The sequence below is a fragment of the Vanacampus margaritifer genome, chromosome 11, assembly GCF_051991255.1.
Source record: "Vanacampus margaritifer isolate UIUO_Vmar chromosome 11, RoL_Vmar_1.0, whole genome shotgun sequence".
In the NCBI taxonomy this organism is placed as follows: Eukaryota; Metazoa; Chordata; class Actinopteri; order Syngnathiformes; family Syngnathidae; genus Vanacampus; species Vanacampus margaritifer.
Window position 1 is genome coordinate 18,350,065 of NC_135442.1, and position 27,905 is coordinate 18,377,969.

At 38.9% G+C, this 27,905-nt stretch overlaps 1 protein-coding gene across 1 annotated transcript in view; it reads right to left on the reverse strand.

The window, feature by feature from the left end:
• The window catches only part of vwa8 (von Willebrand factor A domain containing 8), a 66,411-nt gene that overhangs the window by 37,013 nt on the left and 1,493 nt on the right, over positions 1–27,905 (reverse strand). Inside the window, exons 4-21 of the mRNA XM_077580476.1 lie at positions 27,024–27,134; positions 16,807–16,974; positions 14,706–14,870; positions 14,585–14,634; positions 12,237–12,345; positions 12,032–12,136; positions 11,753–11,881; positions 10,641–10,775; positions 10,483–10,560; positions 10,106–10,266; positions 9,918–10,031; positions 8,287–8,482; positions 6,872–6,949; positions 6,690–6,805; positions 6,478–6,575; positions 5,422–5,528; positions 4,973–5,044; positions 3,520–3,596 (exon numbers count right to left, since the gene is read on the reverse strand). Of these exons, the coding sequence (XP_077436602.1) occupies positions 3,520–3,596; positions 4,973–5,044; positions 5,422–5,528; positions 6,478–6,575; positions 6,690–6,805; positions 6,872–6,949; positions 8,287–8,482; positions 9,918–10,031; positions 10,106–10,266; positions 10,483–10,560; positions 10,641–10,775; positions 11,753–11,881; positions 12,032–12,136; positions 12,237–12,345; positions 14,585–14,634; positions 14,706–14,870; positions 16,807–16,974; positions 27,024–27,134 (2,069 nt within the window). The remainder of the gene's footprint in view (positions 1–3,519; positions 3,597–4,972; positions 5,045–5,421; positions 5,529–6,477; positions 6,576–6,689; positions 6,806–6,871; positions 6,950–8,286; positions 8,483–9,917; positions 10,032–10,105; positions 10,267–10,482; positions 10,561–10,640; positions 10,776–11,752; positions 11,882–12,031; positions 12,137–12,236; positions 12,346–14,584; positions 14,635–14,705; positions 14,871–16,806; positions 16,975–27,023; positions 27,135–27,905) is intronic.

Below are 27,905 nucleotides of genomic sequence, written 5' to 3' on the forward strand. Positions count from 1 at the left end.
ACCATTACCATGTGTTCTGGAATTGCCTCTTTATTAAAGCCTATTGGGAGGATATTCACAAAGCATTACAGGATATATTTAAATGTACAATATTCTTCGAGAATAAGTTTTTGTGGTTTGGATATATCCCTCAGGATTGGTTAAAAAAAGACAAACAACTGGTCAACATTTTGTTGGTTGCTAGTAAAAAGGCCCTAACAAGGAAGTGTTTGACACAAGAAAGCTCAACACTGAATGTGTGGATAGACATTACTATGGACATTTACAAAATGGAGAAAATTACAACATACGTCAATCATAGAAGTAGACAATTTATTTCCTGCTGGGAGAAGTGGGTTAATTTTGTAAAACCCTTGATACTTGACTTTAAATTTGACAATGATTGATTAAGGCGTAAAAATACATCACACCCTATTTGTTTTATAGTTTCATGGAGACAAGTTACATGTAAATAAATATGTATATGTGCTTCGCTTGGTATATTGCACAAATTTGTATTAAGAAGACAGATGTTTTGCACATATGGAATGTAATTTAAATGTTTATTTTTTTCTGTTCATTCTTTTGTTGTAAAGAAACAAAAAGTTAATTACAAAAAAAAGAAAAAAAAAGTTTATTGTTGAGAACTAAACTGCTAAACTACTGTATCTTGCTCAGTATGGAAATATACTTGCATGTGCTCATTTGCATTACACCAGCGTTTCACACGAGAAAATCCCCCCTTGTTTGGGGTCATGGTCATCAAGCACATCAACACCGAGTGATTCAGACATGGGCGAGTCTGAATCGATCCACAAACGTCCAAACTTTGATTACTAAAATGTTAATTAAAGCTACGGAATGCAGAAAATTGAATTTCGAATCGCTTTTGCCTCCTGTGGTCGACAAATGAAACTGCATTTTCCATTCTTCACTTACACAAATGCGCACATGACATGACGGACTCGAATCCAGTCTGAAAACTATTGGCCACAGGCTTGCAGGCGTTCCCATTATGAACAGCTAAGGTGCTAATCTACTAATTAAAAATGATTCAGTCATAAATGGGCAAATAAAAAGACTATTGTAAAGATATTTTTGGGCAAATCGTTACAAAATGCAGCTGATCCAAAAAGCTGCTTCTAAGTTAAAAGCAGACATGTGGAAACACTTACAATGTCTAACTTTAAAAAAGAGGTTTCAATATGTAAAAATAAATAATGAAAAATCACAATTGAGAAGAGTGACCTGTGGTATACCACAAGGTTCAGTATTGGGACTGAAGTTATTTATAATGTATTTGAATGATATTTGCACAGTTTCAAATATATTAAAATTTTTAATGTTTGCTGATGATACAAATATATTTTGCACAGGGGAAAACATGGAACAATTAATAAAAACTGTAGAAACGGAATTGATATGGTTTAAAATCCATGGTGTTTAGTAGTATGCAACTCAGTAGTTAAATAAAACTAAATTTAAATGGTATAGAAATTGAGCAAGTCACTGAAGCAAAGTTTTGGGGTGTGATTATTGATAATAAACAGTGTTGGAAATCACAGATAGATTATACGAAATGTAAATTGGCAAAATTAGTGGCTGTTCTTTATAAAGTCAAGGATTTTCTAAATAATAAAGGCCTCCACATATTGTATTTTTCACTTATTTTACCTCACATGTCATATTGTGCTGAAATTAGGGGCAATGTGTATAAAACAAATATAGCCCCAATTGTTAAATTACAGAAAAAAAGCAATTAGAATAATAAATAAGGTTGGTTAAAGGAAAACAACTAATCAATAATTTATAGGATCGGTTATCTTGAAATTTATGAATATTGTGTCTTAAAAACAATGGAAAGAGTTTTTCGTGTAGTAAATAATAGCTTACCTCTTTGTGTTCAAAAATGTTTTAAACTAAGAAAAGGAATCTACAATTTAAGGGGTTTAATTATGTTTGAAATACGTAAAGTGATGACTAATGTAAAATACCGATGTGTCTCAGTATTGGGTGTAAATTTGTGGATTAGTCTTGATGATAAACTGAAGCTATATACTGTACTTCCTTATCGGGGTTTAAGAAAAAACTAAAATATAATATCATTAATGCCTATAGTGCCACAGACAAAATGCAAAATATTAAGGCGCTTTGGTGTCCAGGCAGGGATTATTTCCTTTGTTTTGTTGTATTTTTATGTGACTTTATGCGAATGTACAGGACTGTGTTTTGAATTATGTTTGAGTCTTATTGTTTGAGAATGTTTCATTAAGTTATATAGGGGCAGGCTGGTCCTGCGACTTGTATATACATATATATAGATAGAATTAGAGCCCTGACTCACACCCAAAATACCTGTCCGTTCACTATTCATGTCAACAGTATCAAACGAGTTCTGTTTGGAATCTAAAATTCCACTTGCAACTATGGAAAAGGTTTTCTTTTTAGTTTATCTTTATTTATTTTTTAAGTTTAAAATGTCGTGTATATTTTGTTCCAATTAAGGATTGTGTTCATTTTTCACACACCCAAAAAATAAAATTTTCTATCTTTATGTTTGAAGCCTCAATTGTGGCGAAAGGTCTAAGAGTTCAAGGGGGCCTAATACTTTTGCAAGGCACTGTACAGTTCTAAATCCATCCACTCTCTGTATTCTTTATTCTCATATTATTTTTCAAAAACAAAAAGTTTGGTTTTAATCAGTGCAATAACTTTTTTGTTTACATCTTACAAACCTGCTATTTTAACAAATGTGTGTACATTTTTTCCCTCTATATCATAAAGATGGCCACCACTACATTTGAGTCTATAAAACCATCCATCCACTCATTATCCAGATCACTTATCCTCATCATCACACTAAAAATATTTCATCAATTTACAATCCCAACCACCTTTATTCCCAGCGGAATTTATTCCAAAATTATCATACAGTTGGCCCCTCCCACTCATCCCTGATGCCTCGCTCTTCTAGTTGACCCGGAAGCCGTCCTACTTTCCTTCCTGGATGGCTTTTGCTTTTCTGAGCCACATCTCTGAAGACTTTCAGTCTCCCAAAAGCACGTACACACAGACACACACGTGACACTCACACACACACCCCTGTCTCTTTCTCCCGCTGCTTTGATCTAATATTAGCTACATTGAGTGGGACTAACCGGGTCATGATGTCCATCCACTAAGATGCTGTTTTGACTTTCACAAGACTTTGATCTCAACTGCACATAAAAAGTAGCCACAAATGAGAAATCAGCGAATGCATCAACATGTTGATGTTTGTTTGAATCTCAATTTGGATTTGTCAACAATTTTTTCCCCCAAAACTTACCAATTGGCTTATTAGTAACGTCATATTAGTAACACTACCAATACAAGACTTTTGATTTAAACTACACTCATTGAGCTCATGGGAAATAAGACATACATAGATACGCAAATACTGACATTTTACAAAGAGCGAGAAATGTAATGACACCGTGAGATTATGTTATTATTTAAGAAAAAACAAAACAAAAAGAACATCAACTTGTTACTACTGACCTGTGCAGTTGTAGGTACTCTCTCGGTCGGTTCAGAAGGTGCAGAAACCGGTCCACTATTTTGTTTTTACCTACACCCTATGGAAGGAAATAAGACATCATAAAAAGTGTTGTTTTAGTAACAATGCTCCATAAAAGGCAAGTTATGAAACGTCTATTCAATTCCATACAATGTAGAGAAAAGCAACCATCTATCAGTTTTGATGTTAACAGCTTGTAACAGGGGGGGTCCTCTCTTCTGTGGGACTCCCACTAGCGGCCCACAGTGGCCTGCCTGTCAGACGTCCAGCAAGGCACCTTGACAGCCGCTAATGTCTTAGCTTGGGACAGATTCACCCACTCACTGCCCCATGTTGTTATTGCAATAATACAGGCCACCATATTTTGGCTGCCATGTCTACTTTTTTCCTCTAACCCAGCCGGCTAAAACTAAACTGACAGGACAAAGCCTTCCAAAGGAAGTGCTCGACGTTGAATGTTTCCTTAAGGGTCAGAAGAGTTTCACAAGTCTACTATCCATTCCAAAGGGCTTCCTACATTACTGACAGTCATTGCTGCAAGCAGTGCTTTAAGTAGGCCGGTACGTACCAGTACGCAGTACCAAGCACTTCTCAGTTTACTTGGACTTCAGATGATCCAAGAGTATATATTATTCCATGGGCAACTGTTGACAAGCTGACCGAGTGATATCTTTTGTGATTAATTGTGGGCAATGTGGTCATACATTAAGTTCTGTTGGATACCTCCCCCACAATAGACATGACTGAATAATTACCAATAGTTTGAGCGGTCAATTTGACATAAGTTGTGTATTAGGCTATATTTTTAACTCATTCACTCCCAGCCATTTTCACTGAAAATCGCTCTCGGCTGTTTTATTGAATTTTGACTGATTTTGAAAGGCCCACACAATATTATGTTCTATTGCTATAAAAACATGGAACCTACTAAAAGAAAGATTAGAGTCTCTTCTTTCATCAGGAAAAAAAAAGTACAGTTGCATCTGTTTCCGTTTTGCAGCAATTAGCATTAGAATATAGCTAAAATTCATCGATATCCACATTACTGGTGAAAATACTGTCAAAAAGAGCTTGTTGCAACATGGCCCTGGCTGATCTCTTATACTCTGCTGCCACCTGCTGGTCGTTTTTTGTAATAAGTACCATTGCTTTAAGCCACTTCTTCATGTCAGATGCTGCATCAAAGCCTTCTGTATGCTCTTGCATAAAAAAACATTTAAAAAAACAAAACAAATGTATTTACACGTTTTTGGGTTTGAATTAGTTACGTAATGTAGGCCTAATAGATGTAAATACACATCAACAACAGGTAGGAACCCATTTTTCTGTACACAAAGTAAAGTTTAGAATGGGACAAACTCCATACAAGTGACTCCAAACTCCACCAATCCATCCTCACAAAAAGTAATTTTCTTCATCAGTGACAAAGCTTACCTGGTTGCCAACCAACAGGAGGTGCTCTCCTAATAGAAAGTCTTTTAACATATCCTCCATCACCATCATGTGCTGCAGAGAAACACATCACATAGACAATTAAATAAAAAAAAATAGGACATTAGAAATCCTTACAAGAATTTGCTTCAGTTATTTTTGTGCTTCAGTCCTGAAGACAGGAAGAAAGCAGGTCATTAAAAAAAAAAGTAGGACATCACTCCTGGCTTTTACACGTCAACAACATCACTCTCAATTCCATTCTCAATATGGCACAAAATAATGCGGAACGATAACAGCGAGCGAGAACAAGCATTTCTAAGAGGGGAATCTGGGCCACAGGACACATCAATAAAGCTTGCTTCTTCTTGACTTCAGTCCTTCAAGATTGGAATCAATCAATCAATGGCAATGATTATCTGTCAGCACTGGGGTGGTGAATGAGGAATTACCTGGGGATTATCATAGAAAAGCACATCTGGAACCTTCATTTTCTCATTGGGTTTGTAGACAGGAGCAGAAACCGCGCCAATAGTCAGCACTCCATCTTTGACCATACCTGAAGAAAAAACAGAGCAATCAATCAATGACATTTCAACAGCTCAATTAGTTTGATGCTGGGTGACAGCTGGTGACTGTGGGTGTGCGTTGAAAATGGAACACACCTCAGACTTTTTTTTTTTTAATATACAGGGCTGGACAGTTGAACCATAGATATGAGCATGAAGTATACAATGGGCGTCAATTAATTATATGTATATTTTCGGTATTGGTTGGCTGACCTGATCTCTATCCCCTTGTGAATAACAAGAATCGACTGTATTCTGTTTTTATTTATGTTTTACACAATGTCCCACCATGTGAATTTGCTTTTTTAGATAAATGATTCACGGTTGCATTCATGCCTACGGACTAGGGATGTTCAATACCACTTTTATTTCAAGACTTATATCAGTATGAGTACTCCACACTTGAGTAGTCACTGATACCAAGTACCGATACCATGAGTATTTGTGATGGATAAAATTCCCCCCCAAAAAATGCAGATAAATTTAAAGAGCAACCTAGATATTCTTTTTTTTTCCTTAATTAAAATTGATTGCAATTAATGGCACCTTTCTATATACAGTATCGTTATATTTATAATTTCTTCTTCCTAATCATAAAGTACTGGTCGGTCACCGTCCCGAGTACCAATACTTTTCAAATAGGCTGGTACCAGTACTCGCCGATCCCTACTACGGACAATTTTGAGTCTTCAATTAACCTACCAAGCATATTTTACAATATGGGAAGAAACCGGAGTACCTGGAGAAAACACACACAAGCAGAACAAGAACATGCAACTTCAAAAAGGAAGGTCGGAGCCTGGATTTGAACCCATGGCCTCAGATTTGTGAGGCAGATGTGCTAACCAGTCACCCACCATATCAAAATAAAGACAAGGAAATTGAAATAACTTCAACATGGAAAGGAAGGTGTAAGCCGTGTATGTGAGTGGGACTTACAACTAAAGTCACGTGTGTGTTCAGCGTCTGGAGTCTCTTGTATGGAGCAGTTGGCAAGGCTTTTCTGAAGTGAGCCGCGGGCCAAACTGGGAAGAAACCTAAAAACACACAGTAGTGCAGTGGTGAGGGGCATCATTTGGATATACAGGCCTTTTTTTAACTACAGGAGCTAAAGTGCATAAAATGTGAGGGTGCATGCAACCTGAGCACACCTCGAGAGGCAAGCCTTGTTGACAGCGTGGGCGATGCTCTCCTCGGGGTAGCGAGAGAGCCGGCGACAGATCCGTAGCAGCTGTCTGGTGGAGAGGGAGGAGGCCAGAGACTGTGCCTGGTGACAAATGCAAATAAATGACGCAAATCACATTGGCACACATGTGCACACAGACACACTTACCGTGGGGTCATTTGTCTGTCGCAGAGTGTGCGTGAGGTTCAGTAGCTGTTCGGCAGCCTCCTTAGGAACATTAGGAGACTGCAAAGTGAAATGAAAACAATCGCAAGTGTATTTAGATAAAGTGTATAAGAGCGTTAATCAGTCTATTTTCTTTTTTTTACCATATTAGTTTTTTGTGTTTTTTTTCTTCCCTTGCCCAGTTGGGTGGGTTTAGATCTCGGTATGTTCCTAATATTTGTCAATTTTGGATTATTTTGAGATTAAGGGCTATAGGAATGAACTTGACTATTTATTGAGACCAAGATGGAAAAATATACAATACCTTAAGCATCCCGATTTACATAGCACTCAAAATTAATCACTAACAATGATAATGATGAGCAACATCAAGGCATGGCAAAGCAAGGAAAGGAAATATTTGTAGCTCAATGTCCTTTACATAATTAGAAATATAACATTTAGGCATTTACAAGCAAAATTATTTAAGACATGTAAAGAACATGTAAGACAAACATATAGAAGAATTTAAGATATTTAAAGCAAAGTAAAGAATTGAAAAGTAGTTTATTAAAAATGTACAGCACAAGAACACAATTTTAGAAAACTTGACTATAAGAATGCTTTAAAAGACCTCCTTTATATATTTTTCCATTCCTTTAAGTGTGCATATATGACCTCTGCGACTGCAACATGTACTGTAATTTCTTTTTTTTTATTATCTATTATTATTTGACGACAAACGTAACTTAGACTCTGCTCTATATTTTCCTTGTGTTGCATACCACAAATTGAGCCAAAGAATACCATTCAAATCCACAAGGGTCCTTTGCTTCTTTTTAGAAAATTAACCGTGGGAAAAACAGCAGTTCAAGTAAACACACACAGATCTGACCTGAGCTACCGCAAGCAATTTGGATTGAATTACCAATATTTAAAAAACTAGAAATTTGCTACATTATATATGGTGCTGGAAATTAGCATGTTTCTACTTAATGTTACCTTATGTTATCTTGGTTTTCTTGTATCAGATATCTTAAATATCAATATAGTTCTAGGTTAAACCAGGTACTGATTCCCGAAAGTTTGAGGAAATATTTTTAAATAATTTGGATTACTAGAAAGATGACAGGAAATGTGAGAAGGTTAAAACTTAAGACTGCTACAGAGATCAAAAGCGTCCTTGCTTGAATACAGGACAATAAGCCTGGAAAATGTCTAAAAACCTAACTTTTTAACCAGGGACGAATAAACACTACATGTTCTCAATGGGCTTCTTTTTGATAACTGCTGCTAGTCAGGAGCGACAGAACTTAGCGTTACATGTAAAAAGGAAAAAAAATAGTTATTTCTAAAATAAGTCAAAATCAAAATAGTTCTTGCCAGAGGTCGAATGCTTATCACTAACAGTATCTCACCAGTCCTTGCAGGAGGTTGACCTCCTCGGCTCGGGCCATCGGGCTGACAGTGTGGTACAGGAACATGGTGAGCAATTCGGGACCCAACCACTGTTGACCTTTGCTGCTGCTGCCACTGGTGCTTGCACCGGCACCCACAAGTGGAGGCTCAGCCAGCGCGAGCACTCGGAACGACGGGTGGACAGCAAAGATTGACCTGAAAAGACAGATACCAATGACACACTGGCTGCTGTGTTGAGATAGAGAGCGTGTGTGTGCAGGTGTGTGTGTAAATGCGAATGTGTTTGTGTATGTGTGTGTGTCTGTCACAGTCAATCTATGTCATGAAGAAAATCATGGCTTTTGACAGTTGGCTGCGGAAGCTTTTGATTCAAGAGGACAGAGAGGAGCATGACTGTAACCCCATAGTGACACCCACACAGCATCCCAGCATGCATCTAAAAATGTGCATAAATTCTGTGGCCAGCGGGGTCCAGATGTTCCAGGCCAGTTGTTTAAAACAACTTTCTGTTGTTACTGTGTGCACTTTTCAAGCATTGGAGAAACACTATATACAAGACACGTTTTTTACAAAGCAAGAACACTTCTGGCTCTTCAAAATAAAACATTCACCTCTGCTTTTCCTATCACAAATGCACAAGACTACTTTTACAATAGCCCAAAAATAAGTTGTCTTGGTCATGCATTACTCCGTACATGAGGAGAGTTTGGTTAGTGTATGTGATTTGATTAATATTCTTTCATGTTTCTATAAGCAGTTTTCTGTATTATGTTTACGTTTTTCTGCATACCATGGCATTTACTATTTATTAGACTTTAACTTATTATTTTAAATTAATTAATTACAGGAATAACACTTTCCTAATATTGCATGATCTTAGGATCAGAGGAAAAAAAGGATTTAGGTCAGTCAAGTATGTCACAGCTACACTTCTTTCATACCTAAAGCTACTGTTCCCTGTACTCACACTCGCTTGCGCCTCAAAGGAGCACACACCGCAGCGGATGATTGAATTGTGAATATTATTGTCTCAAAATGTGGCTCGAAATAATATTTGCTAGGGATGGGCGAGTACCGATACCAGCCTTATTTTACGTTATAGGTACTCGCAACGGTGGCTGACCACCCTATTGTGGCCGTTTTACGATCATGAATGAAGAATCAGAATTTATTATTTTTTTTTAATATAGAAAATTGCCTTTAATTTGATGCAATTCTAAGAAAAAAATCTGTATTGGGATATATAGGTCTTCCTTTAAAATGATCTCTCAATGTGTTTGGGGGGGATTTTATTTATCAGTGGTATCGGTTTTTGGTATTGGTATCAGTGACTACTCAGCTGTAGAGTACTCATACTGGTGTCAGTCTGAAAAAAGTGATATCAAACATCCCTAATGTTTGCATGATTTCACTTTTGTGTATGTAGTAGTCATATTGCAAAATTGATTGATTTTTGTTGTTTAAGTTCCTATATATGTCAAATTTAATTGAAAATTACATAATCAAACATATTTATTCGATTTTAATACCATTTAATAACGAGGATTTATGCGGGAGCACACACTTTTTTTCTGACATCATAATTCCCTGCTGAAAAGAACTATGCAGACACATTTGTAGATATATATACCTTTCTTTGAGTTGCTCGTCGGTTATGTTCTGTTCCTCCTTTAGTGCCTGATATCTGTCCCACCTGAGCAGCCTGGTGCCATCATAAAGATCCAACTCTCTGTCGTGAAGTAACCTGCAGCACACAATGCGGATGAGCTTTTGCTTCTCTACAACAATACTGAAATGTGTGATAAATTTTGGGCTTACCTTGAAAGGACAGCCAGTGTTCCCAGGTTGACCCTGTGTATACCATCCAACAGCAGCAGCTTGCCCTCCATGGCAGCAGTGACCAGCGGCGACGGACGCCATGCCGTGTCGCCATTGGGGAGCGTGAACCTCTGCTGTAAGAGGTCCCTGGCTGTCATATCCTGTCACAGGCACAATGACAATATATCTATTTTAAAAAAAACTGATTAAATGTGAGGTGAAAATGGCTTTGAGGGAGATTTCTTTTAAGCATACTGTATAAAGAACAATGTGACTGAAAGATTGATTTCTATCTATCTATCTATATATATATATATATATATATATATATATATATATATATATATATATCCCTCCAGTTGAGGCTATTTATTTACCTGGTAGAGCATAACAGGCTCTATGCTATAGCCCAGCATCTCAGCAAACTCTCGAGCAATCACTGACTTGCCACAACCCTTAAAAACACACAAGAGCACATTGAGGCTTTTGTTCACAATAATAAAAAAAAAAATTGTAAACAGTATGTGTATACTACCTTGGTTCCTATGAGACACATGTCCTTCACCATGTGCGACTGCATCATGTCAGCAATCAGCTGAGAGTGGCTAGGGGTGCTGATGAAAGTAAGGCTACTGTTGGGCGCCCGTGGCTCCTTGGTGCCTGCAGGGACCTGAATGTTCATTGAATATGTACACAAAAAAATACAAAATATTGCTTTATTGTAATTTTCGACAGCAGCACGAGATCAATATGAACAAAAAACATCTACTTTATACGATTCAGTAGCAAAGGTCAAAACCCCATGGTTTAAAATGACTGGCAACTGGTAGAGATGTTTAAAACGAAAAAAAAAAACATACTATACTGAACACAAAATTAGATAAAAACGCAAAAAAACAACCTCATAACATAATGACGGCTACAATTAAGTAGGTCTAAAAAAATGTAGGCCTTTACAATGACAAAAATGAAGCGTTCAGAGAAGTATTAAGTAGGTTAAAATTTTGGAAATTACAGTATTTTTTTTCCACATTTGTGCCATGCACTATTTGCTAACATATTTTAATATTTCTTGAGTTATTTTTTGTTTTATTTCCAACACTACGACTATTTCTCAGCTGTAAGGCAAATATATTATAAAAATATTAAATATAATAAAAATATTTTTTTAAATGATCTTATCTTTTAGTTTAATTTTAATCACCTGTTTCTGTTATTTATTCTAACCATTGAGCTGATTAAAAATAATCAAAATATTAGAAAACCCATGTCATCATGATGCAGCAAAGTTCTACATTACAAACACAATTGTTAAAAACCGCTTTAGGGAAAAATTTAAATGAGCATTTGTAAAGGCAGAATTTAGTTAGTGTCTGTATTATATAATAGTGTCTGTATCAAAAAATGTTTTAAATCAGAAGCACGCTTTGAACACTGATCAAAACACATTTTTAAACATTTTTAAACACAAAGCAACTATATTTAAGCACACACAAAAATGTGTAAACATAAAATGCATGTGTAAGTGTATTGTCGATGGAGGCTCTCCTTTCCTACATGCAAGGGCATTGCATTGATAAGTCCATCCATCCATTGTAAAAACCCATTAAAAAAGTGTAAAATAGTTTCTTTTTTAAACTTATCTACCTGAATTGTAACATCTTTATCTGCGACACGCAAGGTGACGTCTGCATTGTCTTCCGTGCCTGCTGTTCTGGACACACTGATAACACTGCTGCTCGATGTCTTGCTACGGCCATCCAGCAGCTCAAATTTCTGTGTAAAAGCCAAAAAGTCTGCATGACTCATTCATCTGACAAATTACCAATTGCAAAAAATGAGATGCATACAATATTCGATACATAAATAGGCCATTGACAGAAAGGTATAAATCAGAGAGGGAACAGAGACCCATATCTTTCTTACACTGAGCACAGTTTCCACAGCGTTGCAACCGTCCTTGCCCAACATGCTATGGTAGGGGTAAAGTCTCTGGACCAGCTGCTGCGAGGACATCATGGGAAAAACATTCTAGGCCAATACAAGACAGATATTCATTAGGCAATCTACTCTTAATACAGAGCCCTTTTCTCAGAGAGGGGGATAGCACAGGTTTAAATGGGGTATTTACCAATACATTAAGGCCATTAAGAAGGTTATCCACAGGAAAGTCAGGAAGGCCTAGGTTGGCTGATTCCTGGGAGCACAGTGTGGTAGCAAGTGACAGAAGCTGCGACACCCTGACACAGAAACAAACTGCATGAGTGCTGTTCAGCCCTACATGCCTACGTTTACGCACCCTGCATGCCTACACGTGCACGCTTACACGAGCTATGGCCAGTGAGATGTGTTACCCTGGCCACCCCATTGTAAAATATCTGGCTACGCCCCTGTTTGTTTAGGGAGTAGGTTTTCTCTACACAGTCCAGACACTTTTTTTATTTTGCCTGCTATTTTGCTTGTTGGATGGAGTCTATGATGAGTACTCAATCATGCAATAACTTAATTCCGGTGTTAAAATCGTTAGTCGTGTCAATATGGGTTAGCTTAGCAATTAGCATGGCTTCCCCCTTCGTCAGAACGATACTACTAAAATGTAGGGATGTAACGATAACGGCAATATCGTGATATCGCGATATTAAAACTATACAATATCGTTGTCGTCATGTCACGATATTAAAAGTAACACGTCTGTTAAAAAAGTCAGGTTGATTTCCATTTGTGTAGTTCTAGCACCCTCTGGTGGCTAGTTTTTTAGTGCAGTAAAATTTTCAGTAGGGATGTTTTGGCCCTTCTATGTTTAAAATCCACGCTAATCGTCAGATGAAGAAGAACGCAATATGCTTGTGAAGCGAGTCAATATGTGGAGGAACTCAATGTAAGCGTATTAGCAAGTAAGCGCTTCAATATTAAAGCCTTGTTTCCACTAACTGTATCCATCTACCCTACTCTACTCTGCTCTGCTCTGCTCTACTTGGCTCTACACCCAAAAGCAGTGCGTCTCCACTGCCACGGCCACCACATGGGAGCCCCTCCTCACCTCACCAGTGATGTCATGCTAAAGCGACCGCAGCTAGCGTGCACACACAGGCAAAAACAATGGAGAGTGCAGATGTTTTTTTGTACCCGGTGCTTTGTTTGTGCCTGTTTATTTCAGCCAGAAGGCATTGAATGAATATTGCAGCGACAAGAAGACTGCATTCAATAAAGTTACAAAGGTTTGCACCTCCACAAAAGTCCAAGCATTATTCTGTTTGGAAGCCATTGTTGTCCCCGTTCGTCGTTAATGGCAGCTGTTTTCCCGGGGTGGTGGTTTGCGCAGCTGCACATTGATGACGACATGTCTCGCACCAATCATTGAATAATTACATCACGTTTTGGAACTGGGCTACTTTTTTTTATAACAGCAAAGGAGCAGGTACCAGAAAAAGCGAGTAGAGTAGAGTAGAGTAGAGTAGAGTAGAGCAGAGTAGAGCAGAGCAGAGTAGAGCAGAGTAGAGCAGAGCTGGGTAGATTTATTGGTGGAGACAAGCCTAATGCAGATGAGTAGAGTAGATACCATCGGTGGAAACGAGGCTTAAGGGTTATTAGAGATTGTAGGTGGTTTATATGCATTGTGTTATGTACAAAAGCACAATACTATGCTTTTTTTTTTAGTATGAGCACATTTTTTTACAGTATCGTGACTTTTTTTTTTTAATATCACCAACCTCCACACAATATTGTGATTATTATCGTATCGTGAGCGTCATACTGTGACAATATCGTATCGTGATGTTTGGATTGCGTTACATCCCTACTAAAATATAGATTATTAGCCGCCCCAGAAGAAATTATTACTCACTTCGGAGTGATTCCGCAATGTGTTTAGCCGTAGTCACGTGAAGCTCTTTGTTAGCTAGCTGGTGCAGCGTAAGGAGCCTTAACCTCTGACTAAACATGGTGGGTGACATGAGCGAAGCAACCCAGCGAAGCTTTTTGGGAAGTCTGCGCAGTTGATTATCAGTTTTTTTTTTAATTCAATGTGTTTTAATGAGGCACGAAATGCTACTTTTGCCTCGCAATGCGAAATGGCTTATTTAGAGCATTGATATGTACATACAGTGATCGCTGCGATTGCATGGCTTTTGTTTTGTCAAACTATTATTGATTAACTAAGAAAACAAAATAAGAAAAAATACTATTTTCATATTCACTGTATATTTTAAGAATACTGAATGTTCATCATATCAGCGTTTTTCAAGAACTTTTGGGAGTTTGTTACAATTTTTTTTTTTTTTAAATAAAAAAGTTTTCCCATTTTTTTTCAGCGTTTTTGAAATTTTATCAAGGGGCCACTCAGTGTGGTTGCAGGCCGCTCATGTAGCTCATCTTCTCTTAAATTACATAATGTTCTTTTGACAGCAAAAGATGAAATGTGGCTTTAAATAAAACAGGACTTTAAAGCTCTTTAAAGATGTTTATATTTTAGGTGCTTACCTCTCTGCCGCTATGTTCGGTCCTGCTGCGTACAACAACTCCAACTGGTCCTTAAGATAAATGAACTTTTTAAAAAACGGTATCGTTTCTTTTGGTCTCAGATAACAGTGCAAAAATGTACCTTAAACGGGAGGTAATAGATGTCTCTGGCCTGGAAGCGAGAGCGGAGGGGGGGATCCAGTGGGTTGCCTTTGTATTTGGGCACAGGTAGACCGAGGGCGATGACCCGAAAGTCCTCACTAACGCGGACGATCTTCCAGCTGTCAAGCTCCTCCTTTGTGTGCTCCTACAGGTTGGAAAAGAAACATTTTTTTATGATTATGGCAATTATTTCCTCGAAAGTGAAGATCGCACCTGCGATGTTGTAGTATTGTGTCTGTACTTTTGAGAAAGAAGAAGTACTGTATTACAATGAACTCATTAAAACTGCTTAAGTCTGAATTTGGCTTAAAATTTCAAGAAAACTATGAACAAACAAATTCATTAACAGCATTACAAATTATTATGCAAATTGTTTTTTTCAGATTTTTTTTTAATAAATAGTCTCTGTAAATGGGACTCAACATAATTTTCAGTCAATAACTGTTTTCAAAGCCGCTTTCAAATAAGATGACGAAATGTAATTTTACCAGTTAAAATTGTTTAGATAGAAATAACTTTTGATTTCAACAAATACAACCTCCTAATGCTGCAAATTCAACTAATCACTATTTTCAGTTCTTTACAACCTATAAAATGTCTTGAAACACTGCTGTGCATAGTTATTTGGAACAGTGCATTTATTTTAACAAAAAAAGTTTTTTAATATTGGAAAAAATAAGTTAGCATTGTACGGAAGATACAAATCTGAGAAAACCATAATTTGCATAATAATTTCAAGCATGTGTATAGTGAACAACATGATGCCAGATAGGACCATTTCTTCTTTGACTTTTTCTTTTTTGTGTGCCCTGATATTCCTTTAAATGTTTAGAAATCAAGAACTGTAAACAAGGTTGTAATAAGAAATCAGCCAATGTTGGCATTTAAAAGTAAATAAAAATGTAATTTGTATTAGTACAAAAGAACTACATATAGTATTGCTAAAATAAAAATACTTTACACCAATCTGATCGGCTATATCAGATCGGCAATATTTTGCATTGCGTTGTTATAACTTGTTAATTTTGCGATCGACCATAATGACTATCGTGAAATAAGACCTTATAACCGCATTCTTTCCCACATTTATCTGTGGCCACCACTGAGATTTCGGCACTATATGTCAATATGCAAGTTGGTAACTTTAATTTGCTGCTGTGTCTCTGTGCTCCTCATATGATCCTTCCTTGCATGATTCTGCTAATCGATACCCATTCCTTTCTGATACAATACTGCAAATATGGTGCCTCAAATGAAACGTACACTCTAAAAACAGTTGGGTCAAAAGTAACCCAATTATGGATCAAAAATGATTTGATCCATAATTTCTGGGTTGTTTTATACAAAATGACCCAATTTTTTTGACCCAAGTAAAGGATCTGACCAATATTTATGAGTTGTTTTACACTAAAAGACCAATTTCTTGAATCAAAGTTGGGACAAATAGACCCAAGTAGAGGATCGGTCCTTTTTTTGACCCATAGTGACCCATAGTGTCTTTAGAGTGTAGTATTGTTGAAGTTTTAGAATCCATCTTCATGGTTGTTATCAGAGGCATCAACAGCTCAAACAGTGCAATTGAATCCCACGTCAACCCAGCAGGTTAATAGTACTGTATTACTATTTTCACATGGAGACACCACTCCATGTTGGGCAAAACATTCAAACCACACCTTTTTTCACCCTTTCCTCCCTTGGGATATGGAAAAGACATGGGCAAAATACTTTTGTCGATACCCTGTAAACAGTATACATGCAGTAAATAAGTCACTTCAGTTAAGTTGTGATCGGATCAATGAGCGTTTCGTCGGATCATAAATCACCTATGTAAAATCTAAAAATAAGGTTGAAATTTCACCACATTATTAGATGTCAAATTGTTTGTATAACTTCATATTGCAGGAATAAAATAATCCTTTGTTAATCATCATAAAAATATGTATAAAGAAAATCTCTTTCATTAAGATGTATTTTGTGAGTGATTTTGTGATTTAAAAAAAAATCTGTACAATAATAATGTAAAATATACAATAACAAGAACAGTTTTTCAAGTGTACTGTACTTCGCATTTGTGTTCTGACCTGCAGCAGCTTGTCATAGCGCTCGGCTGCCATGAGGAAGCGTCCGTCCTCCAGCTGCATCTCTCTGTTCTCCAGCAGGTTGTTGAGGACGGGCAGAACATTCCTTTCGGCCTTCTCCAGACCCTCCAAAAGCAGAACTCGCCCTTGAGTGGCTGCCCTGACGGCGCACTGAGAAGAAATGAAGATGATGTCATCCTCTTCTGCTTACCAGGAAAAATGCAGACAGGAGACAAGGTTTTATTTTTATAAGGCTTTTTTTTTTGCCACCAAATGTAGGATGTAGGGCAACTCTTTGTTTACATTGCGTGTGTGTAGGCATATTTTCAACTGAAAAAAAAAACAAAACAAACAGCTCCTCTTGACGTCAGCAGGCAGGAAATTTAAGCAGTTTGGGGACACCGCAGAGCCAGCGCGCATGTAATTAGGTGTGCGTGTAATGCACATACGGCACGTTGTGTGGGAAGCGGAGCCATAAAATTACTATATTGAGGCCAGGATGTTCTAAATTTAACTGGAAGTCCATTTTCAGCACTGTAATGACATAATTATTTGGCAATGTAAAATGACACAGGACAAGGGGCTGGCATTGGAACTAGTGTAGCATTGCTTGGGACAGATATTTTTAGCAATAAAGTAACCCTGCACAATATAATCCAGGGATGATTGCTAACACCAATTCAATATACTGTATTTTTCTCCCAGTGAGATTGATTAGGGGTGGCCAAAATACAGCCTTTAGGGGATACTGCATTGAGCTGCTTGCTCATCATTGGTTCCTTTACAACTTCTCTCTTAATAATAATATGATGCTTCACAGAAACATTCCTTTTTCCATATTCCTTTTATTGGAACAAACATCTTTGCTTTCTGAGTCACAAACAAGTGACTAAGTATACCTAAGTATATGGTCATTTTCTTGAACTCTCTAGCATTTCTATTCCTTTCACAAGGCAAAGTACTATTCTACACTTTTATCAGCAGAAAGATACATCTTTTACATTATTATGCATAAAAACTGTGATGTTCTTAATAATGTGGAACAATCGAGCTTCCTGTAATTGGGCATACCCAACCTTAACTCTTTGACTGCCAGACGTTTTCAGAAAACGGATGCCGTGGGTGCCAGCCGATTTTAAGCATTTTGACTGATCTTTCAAGGTCCATAGAAAATTATGTGTTTGGACTATGGAAACACACATACTACCAAATGAAAGATTGGACTCTCATCTTTCATGAGAAAAAAAAAGTTTGTTTCTACCTTATTCCGTTTTTCAGTAATCAACAATAGAAAATGGTTAGTTTCACCTCTGTTTTGAAACAAACGTCTTTTAACGTCTTTGGCACTCCTCCATAGGATTTTACTAAACGTTATTTAACGTTTTTGGCAGTCAAAGAGTTAAAGTAATTACCAAATCTGACTAAAATAGGGTAGATGCCACAGACTTCCGACTTTTCGGGTTTTACACATCAGCACCGTTTACGGCCACTGCTGGCCGCGTTCCAACACTCACACTCCCACCCCTGCGCCCCTCAACCGTGCGCTCTCGCTCATCGGCGGTAGGGCGTCTCGGCTATCTGAAATGCTTCGGACACTGAGACAGACACTACACACTCGCAGCCTCGCACTCATCAACGGGAACGCGCAACCGAGGGGCACAAAAGGCGGAAGCGCAAGCAACGGGACGCGGCACACACGTCGCAAACCGGAAACGGAAACAAAGTTGATGGGTGAAAACCCGGAATTCGGTAGTCCCGCCTCCTCCGTGGCATATAGTCCATTGACATCAAAGATCAAAACTTTTTCTTTTTTTCTTTTTATTTTTTAGCAAATCTGTTATATTGGTAAATCTCTAAATGGGTCTGTTAATTTTACATATTAGTTGCTGTCTTCGATGATGGAATGTTAATGACTGAGGATTCCGCTTGATGCCATCAACATGTAAAAATATTGCCAGAAAAACTAAAAGTCAAATGTATTTAAAATACAAATCCTATATTCATAATAATTTGCAACACGGTAGTAAAATTGTGTGACCATTACACATGAAATCAACCACAAGTGTCAGAAAATAGGACGTTTCAGAAAAGTTACAGAATTCATGTCACAAAAGATTTATTTCAACTACAAACTATGAGTTTTCCCATTTGGGAAAAAAAATCCCTGTGTAGCCTAACACACTTTTCCAACCACCTGTCCCACGCCTTGATACCCCCCGGGAAAGATTCTTCTGGTATTCCCCACAGGTCTGTTGTTACGGTGATCTTAAAGGGTCCTATCACGGAAACCCCGCCTCTCCCCGAGTGATTGCCGCGTCCCTTTCATGACGTCGGCTTCTGTGCGCACCACCCACGAAACTCCATAGTTCGGAGCGCTCTGGACGATGACTGCTGGCCTAGTACAAGCATTCGGGCGGACGTCTTTCCAGTGCTGCATAGGCCACGAGTGAGCAGGCCAGCGCCTCCTGAGACACGGTTGGTGAATAGTAATCAGCACATGTCGCCGGCCGCCTTGCACAACAATCCCTCTCCCCTCCACCGTCGCTGAATGACAAGTTGGATGTCGGCCGTACTCCAGGATTTTCCCAGGCCGAATTTTGATCCCAGTCTCTCTCTGCCTCCAAGCTCTTGTATGATGCAAGGACTCACCATGTAGTTCAACTTCTTACCATTAATGATGATATGTTAAATCGGTATGATTACTGAAATGAACACTGAGCTCTCTCTCTCTCAAAATAAAAAACTTCTCACCATCTGCCTTCAGGATAGTGACAAGCACTCCTGGGGCTTGATAGAGATCTGTAATATTCAACCTGTCCAGCTTGCACATCATTATGTCATTATGTCCTTTTCATCAAAGTGAGATGTGAATTCACTTGGATGAAATGTTGACTGATAATGCTTCTACTATCCTGCGAGCATGGCTGCGTAAACAAATGCACATGGGGATTAGTCACGTGATGTCCGGAGATCTCGGGAATGTGGCTAGTCTGCAGAGGCACTACTGTTGTACGTCATGAAGTGAGGGCCCATTTGTTTTCTTGGATTGGGAGGGGATAGTGCTTAGACAGCAAGAACGAGCTGCAATGCTCAAAGATGGCTAAATGGCTGAAAACACTACTTTGGGGGTGTTTTGGTGTGGAATTAGCATTTTAACATGGCTAAAAGCTACAAAATGTTCATTTTGCATAATATGTACCCTTTAATGCCATCGGGATCTTCAAAACAGGTCCACTTGATTATATCGGAGCAAGGTTATGTTAGAAGGCAGGTTGCAATATTCTTCTCGGCTAGGAATCCCGGATGCTCAGGGCATTGTGAGCAGGTACATCGTTCTAGTGAAGCAACACTCACTTCTTCTTGTGCACTAAATGAAGCAAACACCAAAGGGTCTCTATTTCAAAATGCTGGTTGATCGTGTATCCTACAATGATGGGAAAAACTTGTATAGTTTGTACTTTGGGTTTGAAATATGTCTTTTGTGACACCAGTCCTGAAACTCTAACGCACCTCATACATGGGACATTTGGTAGCCTCAGCCATTCAGCACTAACCTGGCAATAGCCAGATTGATCATTGTGATTCACTCAAGGGAGTTCTCCACAATATCAATCTGGGACCGCTCCAATGTGATCACTTGGGGAAAGCGGGACATTGAGTACAATACTTCTAGCTGATTAGGCAATGCACAACTTGTGTAACCTTGCCAGCAAGCTCAATTCTCGCGGTATTTGTGAGTTCACAAACTCTGGAGAATACATCTTGTACCGCTCCCGCTGATACATTTGCAGCCGACCTTTTTTAGGTCAGACCAATCAGGCGTTGTTTAGGGCGGGACGAAACCAATAAGCACGGATGGCAGGGAGGAAAAAAAACATACCTAACAGATGAATGGACGCTGCAATTAATTCTGTTCTTGCAGAATTACTCACCGTTTCCTTGTTTAATTTGAAAAGCAAGAGGTGCTTTGTGCATTTTTATCTGTTAAAGATGTTTGTGCTTTCCGCTCCCCACCCCTAAAACCCCCAATTCACACTGACTGCGGAACTGACGCGGTGCGTTTTCCGTACGGCATGCGCACAGACTGCAATTCACAACGCGTGCGTTACGTGAGATGTCCGTGTCCGGAAATTTGCACCCGCCAAACCACAAGATCACGGAGGTTCACGCTGGAGAGTTGAGTTCACGCTGGAGAGTTGAGCTCACGCGATAACAACCTTATATATAGAGTCCTATTGGTAAACAATAGCTGCACTTGTCTGTTGTCACATCGATATGCTTTTGGACATTATTTCTGGGACTTCTACCATGACTCTTCTAGGGTGACCATATTCCCTTTTTTTTTTTTTTTTTAAGAGGACACTTGCCCCGGCCTTGAAATTGTGGTACCTGTCTCAGTTACACAGTGTACTTCACCTCCTAGTCACGCAATGCCATTTTCATGAATTTATAAAACCCCCAGACGCCCTAACGGGACGTAATAAAATGGCCTGTCCTCCCAAAAGAGGTCACCCTAATTTTGTGTTTTAATAGTGTTATTTTGTCATGTTTAATTTATTCTAAGCTTGTTTTTTTGTCTTAAATGTCCGATTCATGACATGCTATGTAGTTAGGTTGCTTCCTTAAAAAATAAAAAAAAAGTCGCAAACGGTTTATTTTGAAATATACCGCATCTACTTTGATGCCGATGCTCAACTTCCTGTCCGGCTTGTGTAATTTCCTCAGTTTCATGAAAATCCGCGTGCGCCGCATCCCTTCCGCACCGCATACACACCACACTACAGCTGGTGTGAATTGACGCGCAGACTTGAATGCTTTCTATTCCTTGCGGCGGCTGTACGAAAAACTCACCACATCCGTTCCGCAGTCAGTGTGAATTGGGCGTGAATAGGGCAGTTTACAATTACGCCCAAACTACTATTTTTAGAACAGCGCACAGCACATGGGCGTGGCCAGTTGATTTTCGGACAAGGAACACAGGCACACGACTGAGGGAGTGTATTTGTACGAGGCAAAACTTGCGAACTGACTCGCTACGTTGTGACCGGCGATGTTGTAACCGGGATAAAATGAAGGGAGTTTCCAGAGGAATGTCTCCGCTGGGTTCAAGCATGTACCATTAAACGGCAGTGATTTACGTGAATAAAGTCACCGATCTGTGCTCTCTACATTTTGTTGCTGGAAATGGGCCAGCAGTTGAAAATCCAGAACCACAAATGCGTCAATTTTGCAGTGTTTGCTGGTTAAAATAATAATAGTAATAAAATCTTCCGTTACGTTCGCTGGGCGCAAGTGCACATTTTAATTAGTAGTGCAACGGATCTTTGAGCCATAACTCGTTCGGATCAAGTGCGAGGACGAGTCAAGAGGCTTGCTCAAAATTAATTTAAAAAATAAGTTTGAGTCTCCTTCAATTAATGAGTCAATTGATTATTAATTTAATAATTAACAATTATTGATTTAATAATTAGTTTAACCAATTTTCCTTACAACTTCATCCGTGTTCAGTGTGGCGCTCATTCAGAGCCACTTAACACTGGGTCAGTGTGCAGCGCAGAGGCTTATTGCAGGTTGTGTGGGTTACATTAACAACATTAAAGCATATCCAATAAATCTATATAAACATCCAGCCAGCCATTAGTTCAAGACGCCTTACTTTCCAATAGAGCTGGTGTGGAAATGGCAAGCTTTTTATTACTGCAATTGAGTGCAGGGAGGATGCCCAACATAAATGGCTGCTAAGTGGTGAGTAGTGATATAAACGATTATATCCTTTTGACTAATGAACTACGAACTAGCGAGCTGGGGATGCTGCTTGATAAGAATGTGCGAGTGTGAGGATTGACCCATTCTGAGTGAATATAGGACTCCAAATGAGCACGGATCTCTGAGGAATATGCACCAATGTTCTAATTGACATATGAGCGCACCTGCTACAGTCGTTTTCCAAACTACGCCCACCCATCCTGGAATGTGCACTTATCACAAACCCACAGGCACTTAACAAGACACTTGAAATAAACATTTTCTCACAGTAAGATTTTTTAAAATTATTATTCTGAACTACACACTGCATGTGGTGTACCTTCAGGGACCAAAAATAATACAAGAGTTGTCATGGTCTGTTTCCGTGGCAACAAGAATAGACAGCTGGTTTCATCAGGGGGCGTACGTGGGAGGAAGGTGAAGGTGTTCGCGAGATTAACACTCCATACATCCGTCTTAATTGTAAACATGTGATAAAAGACAAAGAAGGTGGACGTACATGTATGTGGCGATTATAACTGCTGCTATAAACGCCACAAGACACAGAATGGACTAAGTTGACAAAGCAATTTTACATATGGAGGACCAAGCCTCATTTACTGTATACACAGATACCTCCAAATTGCAGCATCCGAACTTTAACAGAATGGCTTTTGTAGAGACCCAGCAAAGCATGAAACTGTTGCAACTCAGATACTTCCAAATTGCAGCATACCAGCTTTAACAGAATGTGACTATTGCAGAGATACAGCAAAGCAGGATACTGTTGCAACTAGGGTGGGGAAATATCAAATATACTTAATATATCACACAGATTACAAATCAGATTACAGTAATGCACAACAATGATATGTAAACATGTGGACAGCACTTCTTATGCTTCTTCAATTTATCTGGACACTACATAAATAAATATATAAAATATAAATGTATATTAAAAAAATCATGCCTACCAACCAGCTAAAATTAACCAATTGTTATTGTTTGTTTGTTGCTTTTTTTCCCCAATTACAGCCTTTGCGATTTGAAATTTTGTATACTACTCCATTTCGATGTTGATTTGAATATGATTAATTGTTTAGCCCTAGTCTGTGTGTTAGGGGTTAAACTACTGTCTTGGGACTGAGACAGTTATCAAATATGGATGTGTGATATGTCGTGTCATTGTGTAAAGGGCATACAGCTGCAGCAACATCTTCTTCGCTGGATTTTCAAAAACATCATTGCTATTTCTACAATCATCAGGTGGAATAGGAGAACACCACTTTAGCATCAATGTTAAAGACTACAATCGACAAAGACGACGTGTGTGTGTAGGTGGAGGGGGGGTGTTAATGCACACTACATTAGTACAGTAATGAAAGTCCATTTGATGCGGTTTTCTTTGAGAAGTTTTGGTCACAGTTTCGGAAAAATAAACAAATAATGCTGTTTAAGCACAGTATACAATGTATGCTACTCCAAAAGACAGGCACTTGATGACATATTGTTGAATTGTCTCTTGTATGCATTGTTATACATAAAAAAAAAAAACATATATACTCAATGAACAGCTTGTCGTTAAATGCCTGTGCTCCAAAAAAGTCAGTTGTATCTTATCGTGTAATTTGTCAATAAATAGTTGTCATTTGCAATTTCCTCCTCTCTGTCCACAAGATTGGGAAGGTCAAGGGTTATAGCAGGTACTTTGCATTGGAAATTGGGTTAAATCTGTTATGTCTGTTTTGTGTTGCCATTTTTTTGCACCACTTCCAGTTGCGCAGGGTCGAGGATTTTGCATCACTTCCAGCTGTGCAAAGAATGATCAGAATATCAGCACATTTGGGCATGAATCTCACACACATTTTGGACCAAGCTACTGTAGCTTGGAAAAATATATACACACACACACATACACACACACACACACACACACACACACACACACACACACACACACACACACACACACACACACACAATCACCTGTGATGAGTTATGTGGGTTTTTTCTCATGTATGTGCAAAAACTGGTTTCAATATTATGTCAGAAACACTAATGATATGATGATCGTCGCTGCTATGTGAAAAACACTTTTGTCCATTTTTTTTTTTGTTTACGTTTAGGGGATGAAACTGAATACAGACATCCCAAAAACTTAAAAATAAAAATACAGTTACGTACGTCATTCAAGGCTGTGCGTTCGTCTTAACTCTTTGACTGCCAGACGTTTTCAGAAAAGGGATGCCTTCGGTGCCAGCCGATTTAAGCATTTTGACTGATCTTTCAAGGTCCACAGAAAATTTTGTGTTTGGACTATGGAAACACACATACTACCAAATGAAAGATTGGACTCTCATCTTTCATCAGAAAAAAAGTTTGTTTCTACCTTATTCCGTTTTTCAGTAATCAACAATAGAAAATGGTTAGTTTCACCCAAATGCTCTGTTTTGAAACAAAATACGGAGAAATCAAGCTTTTTGTGAAAAGATATTATTTCATGCACTCTAGTGAATTCTACACTTCTTTTTGTCCATGAATGATGCCACAAACACCTAAATAGTGCTTTACTTCTGTAATACACCACCACCAACAATGAAAATGTGTTTTTGATAGCAAAATACGTTTATTTACATTCAACAGTGTAACAATTTGACAAAACAATTTCGCAAACTATTTACAAATGTGTGCAACCGTGGTACTATTTACAATTGTGTGGATGTTTCAAATACAGTTTTTCTTTTTGTAACACTCCCCTGCATGCAAGGAGACGCAGCAGGATTTGCACAACAGATCAGTTTCACTGCGATTGCAGACGCTACACTTTTTTGCTGGCTTTTTTTTCCGGGGAATAGCAAGTATATACTGCAGTGTGTGTTTGGCCATGTTGCCATCAAGTCTACTCTCAGGATCATGATACGGTGACGTTACGGTGGTGTTACGTCTGGCTTCCTCGTGTCCTTCAGTTCCTATACCGAGTGGTTGATCCATCTTATCCGCTCCATTCATGGTGGCATCGTAGTCCATAACCAGTGTCTTCTCCGTGATCAGACTGTACCCACTCCTCCGATGAATATGCATTGGACTCGGGGCACTCTTCGTCGTCCGATTGAACGTCCGCCTGAGCGTCCGCCTGAGCGTCCGCCTGAGCGTCCGCCTGAGCGTCCGCCTGAGCGTCCGCCTGAGCGTCCGCCTGAGCGTCCGCCTGAGCGTGCTCGGTTGTGCTCCGCGTTTTCCGGCGTTAGCATCGCTAGCCGGTGATTTATGACGTGATCATAGCCGCCGCGTCAACGCTTCCAACTTCGGCGTCAACCTCGGAGTCACCATCATCATCATCGTCGTCATCAATGTGCTCTTTAGCATTGGTCGATGCTTTTCGTCTTTGAAAAAAATGCTCAAGTGTGAGCTGCTTGCAACCGGTCACCATTATGGCTTCCTCAGCCATTGTCCCCTCAACACTCTAGCTCCGCCTCACGTCTTCTACTGACGCCTACCCAATCTTGTCCAAAGAGAGTCATCGCTGCCATCTAGGGGCCAAAAATAGGCATTATACTGACTACATCTGCTTGATACTTTCAGCACAGCTGGCCAAGGCTTTCCTCCACCCGTTTCCCCCCCAAAAAAAAAAAACTTGGTGAACGTCTTTTAACGTCTTTGGCGCTCCTCCGTAGGTTTTTACTAAACATCATTTAACGTTTTTGGCAGTAAAACAGTTAAAAAAGGGCACATTGTCCTTTTCATGTTTACCATATTTGGGACAGTGTTACGCCTCGCTGAGCGTTTCAGCTGCCACAGCAGCCACATTCCTGGCGTATCTGGTAACTTAGTTGAAGAAAAGAAAGTAGAGTGCATGAGGCATAAAACTAGGTATCTTCAGTTTCATGCCAAGGCAAGTCTAGTTTAGTATGTTTGTAAATTTGGTAAACATGCTACGCCTCGCTGCTGGGCGTTCGGTTATCAAGCTGCCACACTCCTGGCGACAATTTAGTGACAAAAACTAGACTAGATTTTAGACTCTCAAAAACAGAGTCCATCTAGTGGTGCAGGTAGTGTTGCTTGCGTAGGTTTTCTCCAGGGTACTCCGACTTCCTCCCAAATTCCAAAATTATGCATGGTAAGTTAATTAAAAATGTTAAATTGTCTTCAAGTGTAAATATGTGCCTTGCTATTGACTGGCAACCTGTCCAGGTTGTAACCAACTTCTCACCCAAAGTCAGCTGGGATAGGCTCTGGCACACCTGCAAACCTCATGTGTGCGAAATAGAAAAGTGATGGGCGGATTTATGAATATTTTATCGTAAATGCATAGCTCTGATAGCATGGTAATGTAGGGTTTAGCACATTTACTTCGCACTCTAGCAGGGGTAGGGTGCCTTGCTCAAAAGCACCTCAGCAGCGAACTGACACCTCGGCAACAACAAGTCCAAAATTCCAAACTCTGATGCATGACAGTAACTGAACCAGCTCCTGCCTACCTGGTCAACGTAGAAGGCGGTCCCGGCCCGTATCTCTCTCCTTTGTTTCAAGTCTGTCTCTGTGGTGTCCCTGGACAAAGCGACATACTCCACTTCCCGTTTGGTCAACTCCTATGAACAACAAGGAAGGATGTTGGCTTAAAAAACATATGCAACGGAATTTCACTAATTAAGACAGTACAGTGGAGCCTCTAAGATAGAAGATGGTACACTCTAAGATGCTACAATCCAATTTGTTCATTTTCCACACAAAAAATAAGAGAATACTAAGGATGAAATTACTACCATCATAAAACCCTTACAGCCTGAATAGGCAATGAGTGTAAAAATGAAATTGATACTGAATAATGAATCAATGAAACAGTCTTACCTTCATTGGCAATAGCGTAAAAGTAGAAGTAGTAAATATTCTGTTTCATTGTCAAACTATGTCCAGCCTATTTTATGATGTGTAAAAATGAGTCAGTAGCAACATTATGACGAAGGCATCATGCATCACAGATCTAATTTCTTAAAGGGTTATATGGAAAAATTACTTTTCTATTGCTTTAAAAAAAAAAAGTTTTATCATCTGCCTATTTCTTAAAATGTGACAGAGTGAGCCATGATTCTGCACTTCTGCCTCAATCCAATTTGTTCATTTTCCACACAAACAATAATAGAATACTAAGGATCAAATTATTACCATTTAAAAACCCTTACTGACTGAATAGGCAATGAGTGTACAAATTAAATGGATACTGGATAAAAAAAATCAATTAAACAGTCTTACCTTCATTGGCAATAGCGTAAAAGTAGAAGTAGTAAATATTCAGCTTCCTTGTCAAACTATGTCGTCTATTTTATGATGTGTAAAAATGAGTCAGTAGCAACATTATGATG